General features: G+C 39.3%; 1 protein-coding gene across 1 annotated transcript in view; it reads right to left on the minus strand.

The window, feature by feature from the left end:
- Nucleotides 1-880: 880 nt before the first annotated feature.
- COG3 (component of oligomeric golgi complex 3) overlaps nucleotides 881-26,090 on the minus strand; it is a 33,317-nt gene continuing 8,107 nt past the window's right edge. The window contains exons 8-23 of the mRNA XM_075422139.1: nucleotides 25,429-25,509; nucleotides 25,178-25,221; nucleotides 24,845-24,971; nucleotides 24,253-24,344; nucleotides 21,666-21,805; nucleotides 20,214-20,374; nucleotides 17,157-17,262; nucleotides 14,983-15,107; nucleotides 13,274-13,363; nucleotides 11,273-11,393; nucleotides 8,863-8,951; nucleotides 8,629-8,763; nucleotides 7,364-7,439; nucleotides 5,578-5,705; nucleotides 4,226-4,324; nucleotides 881-2,997 (exon numbers count right to left, since the gene is read on the minus strand). Coding sequence (XP_075278254.1) covers nucleotides 2,968-2,997; nucleotides 4,226-4,324; nucleotides 5,578-5,705; nucleotides 7,364-7,439; nucleotides 8,629-8,763; nucleotides 8,863-8,951; nucleotides 11,273-11,393; nucleotides 13,274-13,363; nucleotides 14,983-15,107; nucleotides 17,157-17,262; nucleotides 20,214-20,374; nucleotides 21,666-21,805; nucleotides 24,253-24,344; nucleotides 24,845-24,971; nucleotides 25,178-25,221; nucleotides 25,429-25,509 — 1,644 coding nt within the window. The 3' untranslated portion in view covers nucleotides 881-2,967. The remainder of the gene's footprint in view (nucleotides 2,998-4,225; nucleotides 4,325-5,577; nucleotides 5,706-7,363; nucleotides 7,440-8,628; nucleotides 8,764-8,862; nucleotides 8,952-11,272; nucleotides 11,394-13,273; nucleotides 13,364-14,982; nucleotides 15,108-17,156; nucleotides 17,263-20,213; nucleotides 20,375-21,665; nucleotides 21,806-24,252; nucleotides 24,345-24,844; nucleotides 24,972-25,177; nucleotides 25,222-25,428; nucleotides 25,510-26,090) is intronic.

Genomic DNA, 26,090 nt, shown 5'->3' on the forward strand with positions numbered 1-26,090 from the left:
ACCACTACTGAATGGGGCCAACTGATTCTTTTTTTTTTTCTGTTGTTCTATTCAGAGGTCTTTATATCAAAGATCTGATTTTCTCCACAGTGGTGGTTTGGTTTTAGGGTTCACTGCGGAAAAAAATGCACAAGGGTAGGAGAAAGCAGCGTTTGTGGGTACAGGGCTGGATCTACCTGCAGTCATGGGTTGCTTCAGCAGCACAAACCTTTTCCCCCTTTTCCTACCCACATCAAACCTGCACAGTTTGAGGAAGGGACTATTGGTTTTGCTTGGAAAACCCAGCACAGCATATGCTATGCTGCAGGCATCACTGTTGTATAAAAAGAAGCGTGAGTGCCTGCCCAGCTGCTGTGGCATTCGCTTCGTTTGCAAGAGATGCAATCCAAAGGGCAAACGTCTTTAGGAGGCTCCAAGCGCCTCGGAAGCAACGGTCACACATCGCTGCCCCATACCAGCCAGATCAAAGCTGAATTCCACAAGAAAGGAGCATTTTTCCTTAGGTCAATGACACTGTCAAAGCCAGAGAGTGAAGGGAAGCTTCACGCTGACGCTACAGGCGCCAAACCACAAGCCTCTGGATGGTGCGTTTCTACAGCACCAAGGGCCAGAAGAACAGCATGTGGTAATGAGAAACTATGGGTAGATGAGTCTGTGAGCTGTTCTGGTTGCCTGGTTACTACCAAACACAGTAACACTTGTGATTTCTGCCACCAGCTTCCAAGTTATCTCTTAGTAAAGCCAACTAGTTAAAATATGTTCTTGTATTACAGTTATGGTTTCTTCCCCCTAAAAACATTGCAAGCAGAGACCATTTAGTCACACGAGATCATTTGTCAGTAAAGAAAATACAAATTTACTTTTATTATAACCATAAAGAGGCATTACTTCAACAATTAGCTGCACATTCAGCACTCAGGTATATATCTGTGCCAAATAAAGTCGATTCTCTCACTGCTAAAAAAGAAAACTCCTCAGCAATGCACCGCCTGTGCTTACAGGATGTTTATTGTCTCCGTATTACAGTTATCTTGACAGACAAGCCTCGGGATACAGAATAAAGCTTTACTCTTGGACCAAAATAGGAGGCAACATTTTTATTTAAAAAAATTAAAACCAGCAAGTTTCTAGTCAGATAATATAAAGCATCTTAAATTAATCTTTTGAAAGTATTTACACTATTTGTAAACGTAAATATCTGAAACTGTACATGTTTAAACAAATGTTCGTTTAGCAAACAGGCTGTATAAACTGACTGCTCTCCTAATCTTTCACCCAGCTGTCCTAGAGCTGTCTGGGTACTCTAAGAGAGAAAAAGATCCCAAGCACAGGAGTGACGGCTGCAACGGTTTGCCCTTCATGTCTTTTCTGTACAATGTCTGTATTAGGTCAGTCATAACTGTACAGCGACCATGCAGCCCTCCTGTAAAACTTTATAAAAAACAAATATACATATATTACAATGCACTGGACATTATTTTACAGCCTGTATTTCTACACGAGTAAAAAGAAAGGGCAAGTCTTCTTCCTTGTTAGCTCCATTCGTTATGTTTAAGGAGTCATGTAAGGTCCTATGAGTACCATTTATGTACCTCAGCACCACTGCTGCAACACTTCCCACGGTAGCTTTAAATCCTACCATCTTTGTCTCCAGCCATGTGATTTATAACAGGAAAGTTATTAAATCAAAACACCACCGATGTGCATGGAAATTTCTACACACTTAAAACTACAGAACAGGTTTTATAAATAAGTTAAAAGTCTGCCATGTGAGTCACCACATTTCTCTTTCGCAGCGCTGCACAATAAAGATGTGCGCGCTGAGACATCCTAAAGCCACCAGTAGTGTTTCATCCCATTAATGGCCAAGTGTTTAGCGTTCAGCTTTCCAAAATGATGACCAATTAATGCACACTGAACATCGTGCACTCTTTACCAGTTACCAAGTACTTATCCCCTGTTTACAATGCTGATTTGACAGGCTTGCACGTTCAATTTCTGGCACCCCCCCCGCACCTTTATTCACACTTACTCCAGCGCATAAAGGCTGTACAAGTTCCAGTCCCAGTCTCCACTTCAAACAGTGCAACACCACCGTTTGATCTTGGGTAAGGCCAAAAACCAACTCTAACTTAAAACTAAGTACCTGAAAATCTCAATGCTAAGCTTTGCAGTAAAGCAACTGAAAACAAGCAGTTCCCTCAGAAAGAACAGGAATTACATTGCACAGCTTTCCATGGGACCAGCGAATCCCAAAACTGAGATTCTTTACATGGAGGAAGGTCAGAGCACGAAACTTCAAGCGGGATCTCACAGCTTCCAACCACAACAGTATAAACAAAACCAGCACATCCAGGGTTTCAAAAAATGTTTCACATGAGGGAAAGTTTTCCCGACTAAGAACCTCTGAATTATGTTCAAGCACTTGGTGGATTACCTGGATTATTGGGAGAGTTAAAGAAAAATGGGAGCATGCCTGCTGAAGTCAAATTGTCATACCAATGCGCTTATCTCCAAGCCTTGCAGATACCTATCACCGCTCCCATCTGGCTCCCTGCGCTTTATTTCCAGTATGTCTTTGAAAGTGCGGCTTTCCACTGCATACACCAGCTTACTAATGGAAAGCAAGAAAGGTTTTTACATTAAAAAAACCCCAGGATTTCAACTTTGAAAACATCTGGAGAAGGCAGTAACTGAGCTTCCATAAGAGTGATCAGCAAATGGTATTTTGCTTTGTTTTCTTTCCCTCCACTTCTCAAACCAATGAATAGGAAGACCTTTAACAAATCAATAAAACTGTTTTTTTTTCTTTTTTTTCTCCTAAAACAGGATTAAGCAGCTTGAAGAGTTTTGACGCAGACTGGACTGCACAGTGGGATCCTTCGTTTATTTCAAGCAAATGTCTTCGCATTCCCTTCACTGCCTGGCATTCAGCTGAAGCTTACTTCAAGCAGCCTCACCGCTGGGCTACTTGGACATCGATAAAAGTAAATTCACCTGAAAGACAGAAGGAAAGCCTACATTAGACAGAGCAGCTAAGTTTCAGAACCAGCGTCTTCTATTTTAACCTTTAAGCAGGACTTGTAGGAAGCGCAGAGTCTTAGATGAACCGGGGGCAGACAGCTACAAAAGAGCTGGCCAAAATTTCCAGTCAAATGCCTACTCACGGGCTTTTCAAAGTGCGACAGCTGACCACGCTGACTAGTCATGTCAGCAGTCGCAACCTACTGCGCCAAAGTTTTTTAAATGACTTCACGCATTGTCAAGCAACTCCAAAAAAATCTGCTCACTGGCAAAAAGTGTTAACGTTCATCTTTGCGATCTGAAACATGCTTGGGAGCCTTTGCAATATTTGCTTCCCCACCGATTACAATATGGTTTCCCACAGACTTCAGTTTGTAGAAGTGATCCTAAGGATTAACAGACAAACAATTAGAGGAAGCCACCTCCTCTCGGATGACCCCAGCTCCTTCCAGTACACCACTCCCACTCTGTGCTCCAGGATAGTTTTCATACATCCCTGTGGCCACATTCACCGCAGGCAATGTCCTCTAATCCATAAACTAGATTATCTGTTTAAATATTGGCATCCTGGGATAATCAAGATTCTATCCACATCCCCTGGACCGCTAAGGTCAAAGCGAGATTTTTAAAAACCTACTTGGTTTCTGTCAGAGCATCCTAATACAGAGAATTCTTAACCCCAATCATCTCTGAGAGTAAAGACCATATTATGTATGGTTACATTTCCATAAACATCTGCACATTTTCCCAATGCAATTTACTTCAAATAAACCCTTGTAATTCTTTCTCATGTTTCCTAAATGTAAAAGTTTTCTTTTTGTATTTGTCAAAAAAACCCACCGCCTTCACACACACAGGCTCTTTAAAAGCATATTCACTAGCTTTGGTATCTCTCCAGAAAGACAATGCTCAGAAACGACAACACTCTGCCACAATGTTGTACCACTCAATCCCCAGCAACATCAATCACCACCTCCAGTTTAAAAACTCCATTGAATATTCATACAATAAACAAACACAACCCCCTTTTTCAGATGAGTGCCTAGAGTTCAGATAAAGCCCTGAGTTTAATCATCCAAGATTAAGGGGGATAATAAATAGGGATTCTGAACACTAAAAATCCTAATTATGAAAAATTAATGTTTAAAAAAGCCAGTCACATGAAAGAGCAACTGATAAAACAAGGAGCTTCAATACATACCTGTTCCATTGAAGGACAAGCTATGATCTGGAGATCTTCATTACTAAATTCTTCCTTTAACAAAGCATGGAGTTTCTGGAACATCTGCTGAATGTTACTCTTTTAAAGGAAAGAAGAAAAAACTCCATATTAAAAAAAACACAACACCGACCTCAGACATGAACCAGAATAAGCACAATGTACGTGGAATAGCTACTGAAGTGACCAGGTAGGGAGAAGCAGTTGAGCTTTAAGAGCTTTTCTTCTAAAACAAGCCCCAAAACAGCCACAAGGAATCCACGTTGGCTGTGATAAAAACTTTAGCTAAGACGTGCTAAGCTGAAACGCTGAGTCTTACAGACTCAACCTGCAAGCTTAAAACTCCAGCTTCATTCTTTTTGGTGAGTTTACAGCGGGTGTCCCATTGAATCTGTATCACCCTCTCTGCCTCCAGTGCTTCTGCCCACGTGTAACAGACGAAGCTGTACTGGTTTTGGCTGGGACAGAGTTAATTATCTTTATAGTACCTCATATGGTGCCGAGCAGAAGATGTGCATGATGAACAGAACCAGCTGCTTCCCTGTAATGTGGGTGTGTTATGTAGGCTAAGCACAATGGAGAGCAGGACAGCTTTTTTTTTTTTAAGCTAAACATATAGTTATAAAACATATCAGATATTTTTTATTTTTTAATTCACAGAATCACAAAATGTTCGGGGTTGGAAGGGACCTCTGTGGGTCATCTAGTCCAACCCTCCTGCCGAAGCACGGTCACCTACAGCAGGCTGTAGAGGACCTTGTCCAGGCGGGTCTTGAATATCTTCCAGTGAAGTAGGCTCCACAACCCCTCTGGGCAGCCTGTTCCAGTGCTCCGTCACCCTCAGAGGGAAGAAGTTCTTCCTCATGTTCAGATGGAACTTCCTGTGCCTCAGTTTGTGCCCATTGCCCCTTGTCCTGTCTCTGGGCACCACTGAAAAGAGCTTGGCCCCATCCTCCTGACAGCCACCCTTCAGGTATTTGTAAGTACATATTAGGTCCCCTTGTAGCCTTCTCTTCTTCAGGCTGAACAAGCCCAGCTCCCTCAGCCTCCCCTCGTAGGAGCAGGGACACCACAGTGATTGTAATGGTTTGTTCACTATTACAAGTGCATCGTATTTGTCACGTGTTTACTGGCTGGACTGGTAGCCTAGAGAACTCTACAAATACGCAGATACATGTACGTATGTGTGTCTGTATACACACACTTATAAATATATGCATACACACACAGAAATACAAGGTGAACAATCCCACAAAATGTGTTTAAAGTCTGTAACTAAGTGAATGCCCAACACCAACAGGAAAACATGCTGGAGTACATCTAGCAATACTCACCCTAACCGGCTTAAACAAAATTAATTCTGTGTCTTTATTGGACAAGTATAACGACATGCTTCGTAACGTTGATGGCAGCTTTGTTTTTATCGTCTTGTAAGTGGAAGAGACCAGGTCATTGATCTTTGCTGGAAGTAAAAGAAAATAAGCTTAACAGGCTAAAATGGCATTCTGCTGTTTGGAATCTACACTCCAGAATACCACCTCCACTTTACTGGGGCTGATCATAACCACAGGGTTGAGTGACAGCGAAAGAAGGGGTGACTGGGCCGTGCAGCATCAACCCATCATACGACCAAAACATGCCAGACAAGGCTTTTCTTTTGGGACCTGCTCAAGACATTAGCCCCTCTTCCCTGTAGAAAATACTTTCAAACCATTTCTGCAAGCAACCACATCCTCCTGAGGTTCCTCAAGTTGCCGACTTCCAACAGCAAAGCTCTACATGTGCTTTCCCCTAGTAAACTTGCCTGGAAAAGAAACTGCTGGGAAATAAACAGTGTTAGTAAAGTGAACAGCATACCACAAATTCTCCTTACTGACCACAGGCCATGTCTGTAAGAAGAAAAGCTGCACAGCCATCTGGATTTTCAATCAGCCAGGCACGAATCCTCTCTCACACAAGGCCTTCTTTCTTCATTGCTAGGTCTTTTTGTGTTTTTACAAGCTCTCTGCTTAAAGAGCAGGATAAAAATCCATTCATAGCTTTAAATTACTGAAGTTTCAATACTACATTACATTTTTTTCCCCAGTTTCTACTGTATCCAAGTTTTCAACCTACTCCTGCTTTCCAAGAAACAGCAGAAGCTCTGCTTAGATCTGCCTCTCCACACATAATTGTCTCCAAACAAACATTAAAAATACTCCTGAAGAAGCAGGAGATGTTAAGTACAAGCTCGAGTTAGCCCTTGAGAGTGTCTGACCCATGGTGCAGCACTGAATTATGAATGAATGTGGCTGGCTTTCCATTTTAAGAACATGATGCAACAGAAGGTTCCAATATATGAATTGGAATAATCAGATTTCTCAGTGTCACCCAGAAGTACAATTTTGTAATCAGAAGAGTAAAACAACCCAGGAACATCTAAACTACTTCAAATGTTCCTACAAAGCATTCACATCTGAATTCTTAAGAAGAGGGAAACAAAGCTGGATTTCATTTTTGCGTAGTGACAGGAAAACTGAATAGGAAGTAGGTACCAAACGCACAGACAATAAAAGCTTCAAAGCAGACTCATTTTTTCCCACAAAAGCAAAAGCTTTATCTTAATGTAATCAAATAATTCCTTAAGCACATTCTGTATGCAGTTGCGGAAATGCTGTTTTCATGCAAGAACAGTCACAGCTTGAGAAATACTCAAATCATTCATCTACTGGACCAATTAAATACGTATTCTGAAGTTTGCCAGGTTTTGATTTAGAGGTATCTTAAGGCATTTAAACTAGCACACAGCTAAAAAAGGAAGCCAGGATTTTCAGGAAAAAGGTAGACAGTTCTTAGGTACTTCAAATTTTTCCAAATCAATCACAGTCTCAGTCCAAATTAATTTGGCCAGCTTTTCAGATTGCTATGTTTTAGAAATCAGGCACGGAGACAAATGACATTCTGAAACACTCAAGCCCCACGTAATGCAGCTTATATCGCTCTACCAAAAATGGTGAATGAAAGGGGTCTTTTTCTCCATTTCATGAGAAGCTTACAGAAGTCTCAAAGCAGTAAATGATCATGGCTTTATTCCCCTACAAGCGCCCCAGAGGTAACAGGAATATAAAACAAAGCAAATACCTGGTTGCGCCCAAGGTTGCTGCGAAAGGCTGTACTTGGGACCTCCTTGAGTGGCCATTGTTTTTAAAGCAGCTACCTAAAACAAGTACAATCAACAAAATGACATTTCTTTCAGTTGAATTCACACAGTGACCAAGTAACAGTTGCACAAGTCTCTTAGATACTGCCGTGTACGGAATCTCCCCTGCTCTCTCTACTTCTATGCGCTGCCTTAACAACACACAGGGGAAGCAGCTTGACAGAAATGCAGTTCGTTCAAAACTACAGTCATGATCACTTCTTGAATGTAAAATTCAAAATGGGATTAAATTTGCAAAGACATTTAGGCAGCTAAGGATACAAAGAAACCTCAGACGAGATATATACTTAAGCAGGTTAGTCAAACTCCCCAAATTCCCAGTGAATCATTTGGATAACTTGGTCAATCTATCAAGCTCATCGGGTCCCCATCTGTATTATAGGCATGCCATTGGCCCCTCAACCCAGCATGACAGGCAGCAGTAAATCTAATACTGTAATCTCCTAAATTCTCAGAAGCCAGCAGCTGGGATATTTGTGATGTCCGTGCAATGCTGTAGCCCCAAATTTCTGAGATGTCATGCTGTAAAACCACTTATCCTCAGTACACAAGGATCCACATCACTCTCTTGATTTTCCAGAAGTTAACAGATCCTGCTGGGTGTTTTTCTCAAGATGCCTAGACATCCTGAGCTCTACAGCAGGTTCTAGAAAGAAGTGTATTGTAACAAGACACCTTTTCTGTTCTTATCCCCTAGGGTGCCTAATCTTTCTGACCAACTTTTATCAGGAATTTGTCACTGGTGTAAAATATGCTGAGAACAGAAGCTTCTAACACACTTCACAGCCATACTTTAAGACCTCCCTCAAGAACACGCATGACCCGAGATTGATTTTGAAGGCTTACAAATACAGTCAAGGTAGGAGTTTTCCTGCAAACAGAAAAGCTCCAACCAACTTTCACAGACCTATTTCAAGTTAATGCAACATTAAAGCTTCTTGATTGAAGAGCATAAAGGTTGCTTTTAAAAACAAATGATGCCATGTTCCTTCAATCCATTAATCTCAAAAATGCCTGGAAAACTGTTGTTGGAACTTAAAGGGAAGCACAACCTTACAATAGGAAATGCCATCATCTTCAGCTAATCAGACAGAACTAGCAACTTCTCCTGAACGCAATTTAAATACCAATTCCCTTGTCCTACCAGTATTTCAGTTACGTTAACAAACATACAATGTTTTTGTACCTTTGTCATGAACTCCTCCAGCTGTTCTATAAACTGTTTGGTTTGCTGCTGAATAAACTGCTCACAAGCGGATTTCAGATGACGATCTACATCTTTCTTAGAGTCGATATAATGTTCTCTGATTTCTGGAGTACCCTTGAACAGAAGACAACAAATCTCTCCTTTTTATTTGCCAGAGATCACCACCCACTTACGTGACCAAATTTTTCTTAATGCAGTAAGAATCCATATTACCTCCAGTAAGAACTGTATCAAGGCGTTGTTGCTGTTTAGTCTAAAAAATCTTGAAACTGTCTTAGGGTTCAGGATTTTAAATGCTGCATCTGTGAATCAGAAAGTCACTCACGCTGTAAGTCAATGGGATTCAGCTCCAGGAATTAAAAACTTTATAATCACCCATCTACTCATAAAAATGGCTTAGCATGATTAGGAATATAACACTGATGATTCCACTACCGCTAGGTGTGGATGCACAAGCACACGCACACAGAAGCACTCAAAGCTTGATTCACTATTTTTTAGTTGCACCTATGGCAAACCCGAATCTAACAGTTGCACAGCCTAAACGGATAAATATATTACATCAGTCTGACCGATGACTGATACCAGCTGCAGCGTTATCAGCACACAAACTGTGTGAGCACTTTTCCTTTTGTAAATATATCCACAAATGAAAGACTTTTAAAGAAGCTAAGTAATTAAGCAGTTAAAGAACAATATGCAGAACTTGGCCCGTGTTGCCTGCGAAAACCGAGTACAGTTGCATGAAGTAACTTAGAATTGTCACTCTTTTCCTCTGTTTTTATTTTAGTTAGGACTAAACAATAAAACATCAAAGTTGATATACACTCATGTTTATGGTCTCTGCAGAAGTCCCAAGAAGTTGTAACAATGCCTGCAATTAACACACGATATTGAAATTATTCCTACAGCGTTAAGGGGATGTTGTCAACCTGAAATCTAGTCAGACTGGGGAGAAAGAAAATTATCAACACAGTTTCAGTATGGCTTGTTGCCCCAATGTCATTCATTTATCATCCTACTCATCCATCTGCTTTTTTTCATTTCAAAAGTAATTCTGCACCCCTCTTGCTGTATAAAACAATGAGAGGGAAACAAGACACAGGAGCTGAAGAAGTGCTGTCAAAGGCATTAAACAAACAGGGAATACCAGGCACGCAGACATATAGGCTTTGCACTGAACTAACAATCTGCACTCAGATGCAGTTAAATGAGACTGCAGAGAAAGATTCACTTTGTTCTCGGAATTATTTCCCAGAATCTTCACTGATCCCAAAAAGAGCCTAAGTTCTCAATTAGAAGCCTGTGAGCTAGTCAGTGTGAAGGTCACTTCTCCTCACTGTATACTTCAGTTACAAGAACCTTAGCACTACACTACTTTAAAAAAAAAATTGGCAGAAGCATGACTTTTACATTGAGCGGGGTCCCTTTGCCTATAAGTCCCAAATTAAAGCTTAAATCTATGTGCAGACAGCTTAGCCAGAACACAGTAAAACTCCTATTAGCCATGTTATTTGTCTTCCACAACTCAGCCCAAATACAAAAGCCCTACTGGCTTACCCTACACTACATTAAGAATCAAGCAGAATGTACATCTTTTCAACACCACTACCACCCCCCCAATATAAAGAAAGTATTTTCCATTACTTACCACTACCATCTGCAAAGCACTGGCTGGCACAAAAATTTATTCAATTAAATGAAGATGGAGAACAAAGTTGTGTGTCAGCCAGGACAAGACACCAAAAGGATGTATTTGCCCTTTAACCTCCAGTCAACTAGAAACTACTCAACAGGTAGGAGGTTTCATTGATGTTCAAATGCAACAGGTGAAATGGTTAGTGTAAGAATTGCTTGCTTCAGAGTTAAAACAGCAGCATAGTAGACGACAGGAAAGAAAAGTTATTTCTTCAGCTTTCTCTTCTGGAATGGAAGGAGAGAAACTTGACATGCTTCCAATTATTTTTCCCATTATCTTTATAAACTTGGCAAGTGCATGACTGTTCACTTTTGTATTCAGAGAGGAGGGGTTTTTTGTATTTGACACAGGAACCACAGTACAATTTTAAAAATCATGACCATGGCCACTACTCTCTATTTTCCCTTGCTACCACAGACATGGTTGCTACATAAAACTGTTCAACAATACCACTTATTGAACTTGCAACATAAGAAATCCTTTCCTAAACAAAACCTCACAGAAAGGTCAAAGAAATCCTCATTTGTTCTACGCAAGTCTACTATGTATTTTTAAAACCACTTGCTAAAAAGCAGTAACAAAAGATATGCCTTTAAAGGATCGGAAAAGGAGAAAGACATCTCTGCAAAAGAAACGTAGATTATTTAGCTGTTCTTAAAAAGGACTGGATAAATAAGTTAGGTCAGCAGCAAAAGGCAGTCAAACACATTTCATACAGAAGTAAAGAACGTGTTAGATATATCTTGAATCGCCTTCAATAAGAGAATGGTTTTGGGTTTTTTTCAGAGAAGATAAGAACAAAGCAAGAGATTAGAACAAGCGTACAGGTCATTGCAAGTGAACATAAAATAAACCCAGAACTTTTGCTGGCACATTAAGGGAGGACAATCCCATCCCATTCTGTAGCCAGCAACTGTTTAGTACCTCTAGTTTTCTTAAGGTCCAGGGAAATCTCCTTAATGGTGAAATCAGTGTGGAAAGGAGCAATTTGTTCACGAAGAATCAAAAGGTGTTTTATTAAGAAAAGCTGTCCATCAACGTGGGTCTACAGCACAAGAGAAAGAACATGCATTACTAAAAAAACAAATCAAGAGCAAATTTTCAACACTTCCATTTTTATTAGTTACTTCCTATAAGAAAATTAATACCAATAATCTTACTAACAAGCTTTTTCCATTAGTCTGTAGTGCCATTAACTACATTCTGGGATCAACAAATCCCACTTCCGTACTTTTCCTAACACACTGCTCTAAAGAAGTGGGACTTCATTCACATTTCTTAGAAGAATTAGGTTATACAGCTATATTACTAAATGTCCACATTAGGTACATGTATCCACTATCTGAAAGATACAAACTTATTCTTCCTAAGAGCCAGGAATTATTTAATGTAATTCATATAATTTATAGCTGAAAACCACAAGGTTCTAATTTTTTTTTAATCATTACGATTATTAAAAAAAAAGCCAAACAGACAGACAATCAAGGTTATTACAGAAACATTAACTGTGCTATTGTGGAAAGGTCTTACAAGGCATTTTTCTCATGTCATTAAACACAAAGCTTTGTTAATTTGTAAAAGAATAGCAAAGATACAAAGAATAAAACAAGGCCAAGTTCACACCACTGAGACGATCAGTTTTTCACTGCTTGTTACTGTAGTTATGTGCTTTACACTTCTTGTCGCTTTTAATCTTTGAAGTTCATGGCTCATTGAGGTAAATGGAGGAGGACTCAAGAATTCAAATTTGCTTTTGCAAGCTGGAACTTTCCTTGATATAGTGTTAAATTGAACTGGAAGAAATTAGATTTAAATATGCAATTTTAACAACTAGAAATGTTTACTAAAAATAAGTGGTGGAAGGGTTTCTTGAGGTTTGGGGTCTTTTATTCTTACATGCATGATTTCACCAGATAATGTTAAATTAACATGCATCAAGAGCAAAGTGGTACAGATTCTAGTCCTGGACTAACCTATCTAGGGCTCACTACAGGATCAGTTTCGTTCTCTATATAATACCTTAAGTCAACGGTGACCCGATATACAGTGCTGGAATGGATAATCAGTTGTAGAACTCTGAATCAATTACATACGAAATAGTTCTCTGCTCAAGCTAGAAGGATACGTGGTTTGAATTTCTTTTTAGAGATACTACGTCTAACAGATATTTTTCAAAAGGCACTCAAAATAAATACTTCAAAACAGTTCTTCATCTGCCATAGCAACTAAAACTTCCTTCATTACTAAATATTTACTGCTTATACAAATCCAACAGTTTTAGCCTACTAAGACTTTCCTTCTATTTTTTTTTTTTTAATTAACTACCTGGCTGTTAGGAATTAGCAAATTACTACAGCATTTGTACTAAAGGAACTGTGACAGGAAAAAAAAAAGGTTTACTCCAACTACTTGAAGTAATATTTAAGGTTAAAATCATGAAACTGCGTTGAATTCTGAGCAACACATCAGATCAAACCTTTTGACTATAGATAGTTCTGAGCAGAGAATACTTCACAAATCTTCCCAGTGAATCTGATCCTTAGAAAGATTTTTGAAAATTCAAACATTGGAGGAGAGAAAAAGAGGAAAGAGTAAAAGGCACTGAAAACAAATACAGGGAGCAGAGACTTCTAGCAGCATTTTTCTGCAGGTATCACTTGATTTAATTCACATGAGTTAGAGCAGCCTGTAAACACGATTGCTACGATTTGTATTCCACCTTTTCAGACAGGCTAGCGTGTGAATCCTCATCTTTGCTTTACAATACATTAACCGTAACTAAAAGCTGGCAAATCCATCAGGTCTCCGGGGACAGAGCAACATGCTTTCACCGAGATTTCAACAGAATTCTGAACAACTGCTCCACGGTTTTAGATGAACATGGAGGGAAAAAAAAGAAATCACACCCAAAGCACAGATTCTGACCTTGCTTTTGCTGATAGAATCAGCAGCTCCCAGCAGCGAGTGGATGCAGGCAGATAAGGCCTCTTGCGATAATCCCTGAAACACTGCCCTCTGCAGAGATGAGGAAATCAGACCAAAAAAAAACCAAAAAAACGTGTTAGCAAAGCTTAAGCAGGATTTAAGAGTTGTGGCTTGTGATGGATTTGCTTACCAGAACATAAAATTCTAGATTAGCTACAAATATGTCTGAGTGCACTAAGACAGGATGGAGCATTCCTACATAAACGCTCGCTACAGCACTTAGACTGGATGCAGGTACACACTCAAGCACGCCCTGTTCACCCTCCAGCTCTGAATCTGCACCCGGGTGGTGACATGGTCAGTGACACCAAATGCATTCACAGCTAACAGCATGAACGATGCTCACTGGGTAACCTGACTAGAAATTTCATGCGTCAGGGTAACTACCTGTGCGTGCAATTTACACCTGCAATAGATGTGAGATCATTCAAGTGAGCTTAACCTCAAGCAAGCTCAAATTACCTCACATTTGCGCCAGGTTAGTAAACAAACCTGACAGCTGCCATGGCCCGGTGACATGGAGTAACTTATCGAGCTGCAGCAACTAGATCACAGGGCTGAGTTAGCCGTAGGAACACAGCTCGCCTCCACCAGCACGCCAACATAGTACACGACAGCCCTGGGTGCCCCAAGACTTGCCAGTATCACTTCACTCGCTTCCTCTATCTACAAGGTGCAGGCAAGGCATACCAGTTCTGCTAGAATATCTCCACGAAAAAAACAAATAAATCACTGTGCAGATAACACTATAAATGAGCCTCGCAAACAACGCAAAAGTGACCTCTTCTCCAAAAGTCTAGCGGAAAACAAGGGAAAATATTCATTTATCTTTAATGAGATTGATACATTCAGCAATAAAGCAGTAACATTTTCCAGTTTCTTCTTAAGCAAATAGCGTCTTGGTAGCAGTTTGACATAACACCTACCAAAGATAATTTGAAATGCATTAAACGTATTTAATAAAGATAGAACACATACAGAGAAGCAAAACCACTTGCATTATTCTTCTCAGAGACATATTAGCCTTTTATGCTGTTAGGTGACAGACAAAAGTCAGATTCTAAAGGGCAAGTCTCAAAGTACTGCTGAAGTAAATACTCCTTTTGTTTCTGTTAGATGTGAAGATTTCTACTCTCTTAAACTTTGGAAATGTTTCCTACATTTTGGAAGGTGAAAAGATGCACCACAAAAAATTCTGAGAACATTTCCAAAATGTAGCAGTAGAGTCAGCATTTTTAATGCCAGAAGCATCACCTTGTCTGATGTCCTGCATAGCACAAAGCAAGAAACACATTCACTCAGTAATTTCAGCAATAACGTAATTCTCTATAATCGACCTATCTATTCTTTCTTGCCCTGCTCACTCCTTAACTTTGGTGTGATAAGTATCTTGAGCATCAGACACTGAAGTGTCTCTGTCACAGCAAAAGCAATAGACGGACAAACCAGTGCCTTTTTTCTAATTCTACAAATATAAAATTGTCTTGGAAATTATGACCTAAATTTGTCTGTTCACTTGTTTTACATAAAGATATCAGCAAAAATAAGAGATGAGAGGCAGTAATTGTCCTTTCCTAATTTCAATTAATATATTCGGAACTGCTCCTACACGCTTCACTTAAAATCGAGATAAAGAAACTTTTGCATACGTCAATACATCTGTACAGTTTGGAGAGACACACTAGAGTCCTTCTGACAGTAGGATACCACATTCCATGCAGATCGGCTGGTGAAATTGTGGTCTGGTGCCTGGGATGGAGGGATTCTGCTGAACCTGTTTAAAAGTAAAATGCACAAATGAAAACCTTGCCCATCTGTCCTTTCAACTGAAGGAGACCGCAATATCGACTGCACTTTATACTGACCCCACAGTAATAAGACATATTTTATTGCACCGAGAAAGGTTAGGGGTTTTCTGGTTGTTTTTTTCTCCTTCTGAGCAGGTCAGTAGTAGATTTCTGATGTGTATAAAGCACATGTCTGTGAAAGACATGAATTCGCTTTCAGGGATGGCCCAGCACGACCTTTTTTAATGAGTTAGTTTTACAGCCATGTCTCCAATGACCACATACACACCACTCCCTACCACCTCTCCTCAGCTCAATAGCTGAAATGGTCAAACAATTACTGGAGAGAAAAAAAATAAAAAATATAGCAGAAAAAAGAAAAAAATTGTTACTGATTATGGAACTAAGGAAGACACTCAGAAAAAAAGAAAAAAAACCCCAAAACATTCCATCCGTGTTGTTATGTCATGCTTTCCTTTGTGCTGGGGATAACCCTACACAGAGTAAACAGCTATAGAAACTGTAGGGTTTAAAGATCATGTTAATAACTGCAAAAATGAAGGCAGAAAAAAGTTTGTCATGGGGGGGGTTGTTTGCAAACATAAAAAAAGTCTGCCTCCTGGGTAACCATTGTAATAATGCTGTATGCTCAAAATGGATTTGCGCAACACCTGACAGACAGAAGTCTTGTATTATTTTCAATTTCTCCTTAAATCCTGGGAATAGCTGAGTCATTAGCATCATAACTCTGCTCCCAATTACCAACCATTTAAAAAAAGTAAAATTTTTGAAGTTTTACATACTGGTGGAATAAGCACTTGTAAGGTGTTTATATGATCAGCATGGGAATTGCCTAAAATAATTCAGCAGTATCCTTCTACCTTTTGCAACAATAAATTTATTGTCACAGTAATTAGTAGGCCTGTAAGACCTTAGCTGTCAGTTTGAGGTTCCCAGGCTACTTATTAGTCACTTCAGCTACTCTTGTGGGTACTGAAATGGGAGAGAGGCACCTTTGAAGGGCAAATAATTCCAATTATCTCAGACACTTATTTTAGGTAAGGATGAATTACATCGTATAGGTTCCTTCCATCTCCCAAATGCAGGTGGGGTTTACAGGATTTGTTAATGCCACACACCTGGCTTGAAGCAAGATGAACTCCACCCTCACCAGGATTCGTGGAGTCCAGCTAGAAAGAGCCAGAAAGACCTTTGCAGGCCTTGCAAGCCAAAAGCAAGAAACTACTGGGCAATCAAAAGGAATATGAGAACGAACTGATAAAGAGCTGAGAAAGCTGCTGCTGGGAAAAGTAACACTGTACCATTCTCAACAATGATAAAATAAAGAGAGAAAATCTTCATGGATCTGAGATAAAAATTTAAAGGGTTGTAACACTCATCCAAAAAAATCAAATTTCATGGAATTTGCTTCCAGCTCACTGTAATTTACAGGCACACAGGTGACATTTAAAAAGTCAAGGACTATACTGTGAGTTATTGTAACAGCTAAAATCACTGACTGGTTTCAGTAAGCAGAAACACATTCAGCTAGGGAAGTTGCCTTCCCAGGTAAAGGCACACACAGACACTCCCAGATGCTCAAAACATTCACTTAAGAGACATGCTTGACACACCAAACCACCCTTCTCATCTCAGCACAGCTAACAAACAGAAGCTTCCTTAAGTATACATCTTGATGGTAGGGCTACTGTGCGGCAGAGAATACAGAAGCTCCATTTTATACAAAGTATAATAGACGCTGTCAGCTACAAAAGTAGTTGCTTCACAGAATGGATTGCATTGGAAGCATAACGAAATGCCACCAAAAGAAAAAGACTAAGTTGTTCCTCATTCCAAAAAAGAAAAAAAAAAAAGTTAAGAACCCTAAGACAAAGTTCACCTCTCAAAATCTCTTCTGAAATTCTCTAGGAAAATAACCCTTTAAGATGCATGAAAGTTTCTCACTGATGGTTCAAGTTAACACTCACTCTCTGCGAGCTTTGCATTAATTTGAGAACATGACATATATTTCCTACCAGATTTAACTAAGCTGCAGGACTCAGGATCTTCTAGCCGGACATCTGAAAATGAAGCTTCAGATGGCAGCTTCTTCTGTTCCTCTTTTAAACTCTGTGCAATTTGCTGTAGGGGAAGATATACCACAAAATTTAATTTTTTTTATTTTCTCCTTAATTTAAGCAGCATAATGTTGCTTTGATTATAATAGAGAAAAGCGTACTAAATTGCAAAAGGAGTCAGCTATACACAGCTCCCCAGCATTTCAAAAAAAATTAAAACAAATAAAGACAGATGTTTCCACAACAGTAGCAGAAACATTTCAGTATCAATTTAAGATTCACAAGTATTACACAGATCTCTGTAAAGCACTGTTCTTTCCATTTTGCCTGTTTTTACTGATCTCGAAACAATAACCAGTCAAGCCACCGAGAAAGACAAGCTCAAAATAGGGGAACCCAATTCTACACTTACTTGGATTTCACACAGATAACCTCTGTGACGGCTTTGTTCCTATAAACAGTATGTGCAGATGGCCCCAAAGTGCTCTCTAGTTTATTCCCTGCAGGAGTTCAACAAAAAGCTTTCCCCTAACGTTATTCAACATTTCCACACTTAACCTTTTTCACTACTTGGTCCACTTGGAAGCAATGAGAGGCAGCAAGAATGGGCAGAGAACTGCATTAATATTTGACCAGAAGAGCACAAGAAATATTTCTGCCCTGTGCTTTTAACATTTTAATAATTCATTTACTCAGACAGAACGTCTCTCTAAATAGCAAAGTTTTGAGGTTTAAAAACAATCAAGTAGCAAAATGAATCTCCAACCAGGAAAAAAAAAATGGAGTCTTACGAGGACATGTGAAGAGTAGCATAATTTCTCGATCTAGAACGAACAGTAAAACCCACTTTCTTCTTCCTAACTGAACAGCCATAGGACCCTAGTTAGAAAATAATGCCTTGTGTAGATTAAGTGTCTGCATCTCTTGCCTACAAAGTTACAGTTAACACTAAGAAGTTCTCATAATCATTTTTTCATTCATTTCTAGTCACACTATTTTAGCAAAAAAACCCAAACCAACCAAACCAACCTGCACTCCTAACAGCTATTGTAGTAGAACTTCCGATCACTAGCTGTTCTGAATGGAGGGATCCCATTTAGCTACATTTTGTGTGGTGGGGTTCTCCATTGCTATTTTTGCTTTTGCTTCAAAAACTTCTTAGCCCTTAAACTTTCAGTACAAAGGGCAAGTATTACAAAAACTCAATAGCTTCAGGATTTGTAAATGCTTTCCTAAAAACCTATGAATGTCCCTTCTAATCACCAAAGCATAAACTGTAACATAACAAAAGCTTTAGACATGTATAGAGACAAGATTATAGCAACGTGAGTTCAGTACTAAGAAGTTTCTCACAGTGTTTGTTTCCAGGCAAGAACTGAACACAATAAGGTACACAACGTTAATTTCTTCCAGCTGACAGTAACCCACACACACACACATATATATATATATATATACACACATATATATGAGTACTGCGTCCAGCTCTGGAGCCCCCTACATAAGAAGGACATGGATGTGTTGGAGCGGGTCCAGAGGAGGGCCACGAAGATGATCAGAGGGCTGGAGTACCTCTCCTACGAGGACAGGCTGAGGGAGTTGGGGCTGTTCAGCCTGGAGAAGAGAAGGCTCCAGGGTGACCTTAGAGCAGCCTTCCAGTACCTGAAGGGGGCCCACAGGAAGGATGGAGAGGGACTTTTCACAAGGGTGTGTAGTGATAGGACAAGGGGGAATGGCTGTAAATTAAAAGAGGGCAGATTTAGATCAGATATTAGGAAGAAATTCTTTACCCTGAGGGTGGTGAGGCACTGGCACAGGTTGCCCAGAGAAGCTGTGGCTGCCCCCTCCCTGGCAGTGTTCAAGGCCAGGCTGGATGGAGCTCTGAGCAACCTGATCTAGTGGAAGGTGTTCCTGCTCACGGCAGGGCGGTTGGAACCAGATGATCTTTAAGGTCCCTTCCAACCCTTACCACTCTGTGATTCTATGATTCTATATACACACACATATAAAACGCAAAAGGTTTATAGCCAAGTAATGCTTTGATTCTGAAATCAAAGAACAGCTGTCAGCTGTAAATCAGTCCTACAATTTTCTAAGCACCACCAGCTATTCTAGCAGATAGAGGGAAACAGAACAGAGCAATAAAATCTGGATCTTTTCAGTCCGTGCTCGAATTGCCATTCTTCGTCAACTCAAGCCTTTGACAGCCTGGGCCTCTCATTATTAAATGAATGGCAACAGTTTTTTTGGGGGGGATCTTTATTACGCTTAATCCCTTCCACGCAATGCTACTTTTCAGTTTCATCTCAAATGCAGTTTGCACTAGTCAAAAACTAATTTGAAGTCTTTCATTGGCCACTTCTTTTATTCTCCAAGTAGTTTCTGTAATCTTTCATCAATGTAGTATTAACCTTTCAAAGTAAGTACAATTGGTTTGATTCCTTTCAGTAGGAACATTGAATCAAAGGGCTTGGAATGACTACAAAAATGGCTAATACTGATAAGAACTTGAAAAAGGCTACTGGAAGCCATTGCTGATGTTACATTATCTAAAGGTACAACCAAGTCTCCCCTCACACTGTCTGAGCACAGCGTACACATGCATACCAAACACTAGTTGACCAGTAACTCTGAAAACAAACTTGTAGCTAACTGTGCCTGTCTAAAGCTTCTCTTCAGCTCCAGCCCAACCAGAAAATACAATGGCTAATACCTACTACTTCGGAAAGTAAATAAAAATTTACTGTTATGAGAGAAAATTCAGAAGCCTCAACTTCAGATAAAACTGTTAACTGTGAGAACTATTGCCAGTTTTACCGAGGTTGACATAAAGTGTCCTCTGACATCTAGTTGAGGTCATAATTTAATCAGCAGGTGCCAATTTGATAGTGCCAGTAATACTACATACACCTAAAAACTGCAAAACCCCATCTGCAAAGCACTATATTTCACAATTGTATATACTGCATATAAAAAGAAAACAAATCAAGGACAATAAAAAAGCTGATGCTATACCTCCATCATTTCCAACTTGTCAGGATACGCCAGGTCACCTGGAGCAGGTTTGTAGCCTGTGATATCAGTCTGAATGTAAATATGCGTCCTATAGACAAGACGCTCTTGGACATCTTCTAACATCTGCTTGACACCAGCTGCAAATGCACCCAGTTGTTCAGCTGACAAAGGGGAAAAAAAGGGACAAAATTATTAATTTAATTACAAAACAACCTTATAGACACAAAAGTTTCAAGTATCACATACAGAACTGCCACAAAACTGGCTTGCTGCCCATGAAGTCAGACTATGTTTGGAACAGCAGCACGCACACAAGCTTGCGACAAACAAGGAATTCCTGAACTCCATACTGCAGTTGCTTCAGCTCCCCAGATTTTCATTAGACAGTGAAAATGAGATCTCACACTAATAACATCAGACGCCGTGCTAGAATTCAGCGTTCTAGTTATCTGAGACCTGGGTACATCGAGTGGCATTTCTGTCTGGACACCAAACCGACGTGCTTTCGTTCCATCACAGCCAACGCCTGCAGTGCGACTGTCGGGAGCTGGCAAGCTAACTCAACTACCTGCCTGCCAGAACAGACGATCCAAAGCAGCTCACATCCAGCTTAAGAACTATTCTATCAGCCTGAGTTTAAAAGTAGAAAGTCACTTCTTAAGATTACCTGAAAGATTATGTCACCAATTTTTTCCTCATTCCCAACAGTGTTACAATTCTACTTCCAGGAAAACAAGCAATTCTTTATGACATTGGCACAGCTTCAGAGACAAAGCGCTATGCTGTGTTATGTACCAGCTACCAAGTACGATTTCTGTTTATCACCTGGTGCGAGGTTAAGACTGGGAAATTATTCCATTACGCATTGCTCATTTTAAGGAAACGAGATACGAGATTTTTTTCTGATGGTCAGCTCAATTCTGTAAGACTACAAGCTCTGAACACTTCCAAAACTCCAAACTGTCTACCAGCTATGTAGCTCCTCTGCTGAAGTTACAATATCTAGCCTGGGAAACACTGTGTCCAGGAGAATGAAAAAATCAGGTTTGAATTCCTTTGTTTTCTCATCACGTATGCAGAAAGCTCTTTCTGCAAGAGACATTTTAGCAGGGCCAAGTGAAGTAATTCATTCATTTGAAAAGTTCATTTGAGTCAATCCCGATGCACATATACGCAGTGGGTGGATGCTTGCTTGCTTTTGTACAATCTAGAGACAATAGGACTCTAAAACATCAGTATATTAATTTAAATGAAGATACACACAGACCCATAAACACAGACTTTTCTATTACAAATGAAAAAACATAATTTATTTAAAGTAACCTAAAGTCATCTTTGACATGTTTAAGACCCATTAGAAAGAAAAAAAAATCTAGGGATTTTTTTGCCTATGCCTATTTTTTGTCAGTTAAGAAGACACTTGAAAACAATCAGGTTCCATCCATGAGTTACCATTGTTCTGTACATGATCTTCAAGCATCTCATTTTTGAGAATCCCGCAGAGCTCAGAAAGTGTCTCTAAGTGAATGACATGGATGATCATTGGCCTCAGGACATCATACAGTGAAAGACACAACTTCTCCAAGAGTTCACTATGAACAAAAAAAATAAAACAAACCAAAACACTTTCAGGATCCTGCAATAGTAAAATAAAATTTTATCATAAACACGGATTATTTTATGGCAAAGTTTTTTAAACGGAGGATGAGAAAACAACACAACACGGTATCACAGAAGACTTAAGAAAGGACTGTTTAACACATGAACCCCTAATTTGCTACGAAGTCTTTTAAGAGATGCAGGATGCCAACTGCCTTAAATGGTGGTACAGCTTTGAATTCGTTTTAAAATATTAAAAAACAAAAAACAACAACCAACAACTCAACCTGTCGCAAAGGGAAGACACTGCAAACTGGTTTACCTGGCTTCTGTGTAAAGAAATACTCCTGCTGAGCTCAGAATCACACCCCCATTTTCCCCTTGAGAAAAGGCTCATCTGATTTCAAGTACTCAATAGTTTATTAGAACCAGGAGCACGCAAAGAGGGACACAGGAGGAGAAGCTTGGTAACCTTTTCTGTAACAGATTCCGACATTGCAGGGCACACTTTCCAATCTAACTGAAGTTACGCTATCAGGGCAATACGAAACATCAGAAATCCCACTTCGATGTATTTTTTTCTTTCCTGTTCAAAGTGATGCATATCTTGGTTAAGACACCAGCAGCATTCATTCTAGACCTTTTTGCCATTGTCAGTGCTCCCTTCACTAATCACAGATTGGCTAACAATGCTGTTGCCAGCAGATGAAAATTCAAGTAATTCCCCAGTTAGACCTGGAAATATAAACACTAAGAATATTTAAGTATTTATGGTGCCATACTGTTGCTGAGTTTATTGCACTTTTTTTTTTTTTAATTCATGAAGAATGTCTGACAATAGGACAAGGACATTTCAGCTCCTTTCAGAGTGCGGACAAAACAATGTTCACAAAACAATGCTCACAGAAGACACTCTTGAATGTGTCTCTTCAGTTGTATTCTACAGCTTTACAAGCAACTTGATAAAACAGTAACTCTCAATGATAAAAGCAAAAACAAAGGAGAAAGTTATTATTAAATACAACACTCAACCTCAGATCTCTACTCTTGGCTACATTTTTGGTAAACACTTTTATCTGCACATAGACACTTAGCTATTATGTCTTCAGAGCACCTCAGCACTTCTGAAAAAAAACAAGGCTATTTATTATGCAGTTAAGAAAAACCTAACACAGTAGTTACTACTTAAAATATTTTCCTCAAAATATTTTATTTAGATGTAGGCAAAAAAGGGAAGCAAGTTCTTACGAAAAGAAGTAACTACTTTCCGTTGAGATTCAAAAATAATCAGAAGTCTATTCTCATTCTTGGTATGAAGAGCAATAGTGACACAATTTCTGTCTGATCAACCTTTCACACTGATTTCCATTGGGGATGTTTACTTCAGGATTTGGACCAAGATAGGTGAATTGGTCCTTAAGCCAATTTAGTTAGGTCACCTCAAATCCTGAGCATGTCCTGCACGAGACCTCAACTTCTCAGAAAAAAGAAAGACTGCTACCACTCCAGCACTACAACTTCTTTCTAGTGAGGCTTTATGTGTTTATGGTCTTCCTTTAGCTTTAAAGGACAGGGAGGGTAGTGGGCAGTATTTTTTCCAGGTTACACTTCTTCAACTCAAGCTGCACTGGATTTTAAGATAATGCAGTACTCAAAACCAGTGTCTCAGTTATATTAACAGGAATACACTTTATTTATGAACTTCACAGCAAGGGAGCATGACCTGCCCAAATTCAAAATTAAGTATTATTATTAAAAACATACCAGCAAATTGAAGAAGGGGAATAATCTACTCAATTCCTCTAATGTTACAGGTCTGTTGTAAAAAATCTCACAACACTTCTATAATGTAATTACCACGTGAAGACAACAACCTGTCTCTTTTCTAGATCTAGGCAGGGCAGATACAGGTACTGTCACTGTCAGGTGTCCACTACCCTGCCTTCCATCCAGTCCACATACAGGCACATGCAAATATTTCTTGACAATAAGGGCAGTTCACCAACTCTAAATCCTTGAAGAAAAATGGCTGGAGTACATCAGCTTAATTTCACACTTAGGTAAATGAAAAGCACTTCTGCAACTGACTGTGCAAACCATTGGCATAGAGGCAGTACAAAAACAACTGAGAGCTGCAGCACTGTAAACTTCTACAGCGATTTCCAAAGCAACCATGTGTCTATCTCTTTCAGACCATCTACAGAGCATTTACATTATTCAGATTATTTATGGTGAATGTAAACTATCAGCTTTGCTTGAAGAAAAAAGAAAACAAAAGAAGATCAAATTCTGATGCATAAAACGATTAAGGCTTTTTTTTTCTTGCTGGTGCTTACCAAACCACTTCAACACAACCCTATCTGCCATATCACATTGTCTGCTATATCACAGCATAGTAAATACAACACGCAGTAAAACAAAACCAGCATGTACCACCTACTCCAGTTTTGGTGTTGGTTTTGTGAAGAACTCATTGTAAAGCTGGTGTTCATCCTGGCATACATGGACCATAAAGGCACAACCACTTCGTACCTGCATTCATCGAAATACAAATACTTGATTATTAAATTCTTTTCCTTACATCAGTACCACAGGAGGTACTACAAACATTATATATTATATCATTATACTATATATTGCATTATTACTACAGCTATGATTAAATCAAAGCTTTGCAAAATTCAAAGTTCTTGAGATCAACTATAAAACTACAGTCTGACAAGACGTTACGAGTGAAATAAAAGCTCACTGTGCAACTTCTGTCCCTTTTTGTTTCGGAAGAAATTTAAGTAACCACATTTTATGCTTTTGCAAAAACCCCTTTGTGAGGTTTGCAGCAGAGTGGATTTTTTTATGGAATAATCTTCCACAAAATATGCATTACTTGAAAATATTAACACAATTTTAATGATTCAAAACCACAAAAGTGACAATTCTACACGTAAACGACTGAATTAAGTAAGGACGTTTACTTGGGGGAGGGGGGATTAAAACCTAACAAAAACCCCACAACAGACGGCTACTTTACCTACCAGAGCACAATGATCTCTGTTGTTCTGACTGGTTAATTCTGCAACAGTGCTAGCGATACTTGGACCAAGCAAAAGCTCCCGCTGGTCGAGGTAACATTGATGGATTTCATTGAGAACTTGTTGATACCTAGCCAAGAAATTAAAACAGTAACTCCATCTGAAGCTCATCTTCTGGTAAACATAAAATTCATTCTAATACTCTCTCTCAGGTCTACATGATTTCAATTTCTAAAACTTTCTTTTAAATGAATAATGTGTCAAATAGTATTTAAAGAAAAGTAAATATTCTCACAACTTAAAATAGTTGAAAATAAATTATGTAGACATACTCACTCTGGCATTTTTTCAGTTCTTTGCTCTACTTGTTCAATAAGAGTCTACTCAATAAAAAGAAAAAAGTATTATCAGCAAATTATTTTTTCTAATAATTGGAAAATAGCTTGCAGTATTTTTCCAAGGACACAATATGCAATCCTTGGACATTCACACTTGCACAATATGCAATCCTTGCATTCACACTACTAATAAATTCAAACCCCATTTCCATAGCTTCCTTTTCCACAGTTAGTTACCAGACTACTTACTCTGACTTTGGGAGCAGCTGCTCTGAATTTTACATAAAATAGCGTGAAGGCATTGTCAGAATTTGGCACAGCTGAAGGATCCTGAAAGAAGAGATGAGTAATTGATTAAAAAGGAAAATACTATATTTGGCTTCTAGTATTTAATGGCTGAGATAAGTAGGCTCTAAAACAGGGTACTGGTTCTTTACATTTATACTTCCAGTGGGATGGGTCGTTGCCACTTTCCACGTAGAAAGGCATGCTTGTTTCAGAACTCAGATAAAGCCAGATGGAAGAACAAAACCCAGAACAAAAGTTTCAATCAACTGTCTCCACAGCAAAAGTAACATCTTCAGTAATTATGGCATTCTCCACCAGAGAGAACAATTTTCTCTGGACCTGCCACAATAGTACTGATTCTTGATTCTTAATCTGTAGTACTAAAATGGAACAAAATTTCCCTTTTACCTGCCAGTCCTAGGGCAAAGAAGCTGAGTTTAAGCTCACATTCAAGATTCAACCGGAATGTCAAGTTCTGAGGCAGTTCCCCCTGCTTAGCTGGGCAGACGGCTTCAATTTAGACAAATTCTAGCACTAATGAAGCAGAGCTGAGACCCAATTTAGCCACCAGGGTTTCTCCCCCTTATCCCTACTGATGACTTAGAGAGAAGCAGATGGCCTTC

Source organism: Opisthocomus hoazin, chromosome 1 (assembly GCF_030867145.1).
Source record: "Opisthocomus hoazin isolate bOpiHoa1 chromosome 1, bOpiHoa1.hap1, whole genome shotgun sequence".
Taxonomy (NCBI): domain Eukaryota; kingdom Metazoa; phylum Chordata; class Aves; order Opisthocomiformes; family Opisthocomidae; genus Opisthocomus; species Opisthocomus hoazin.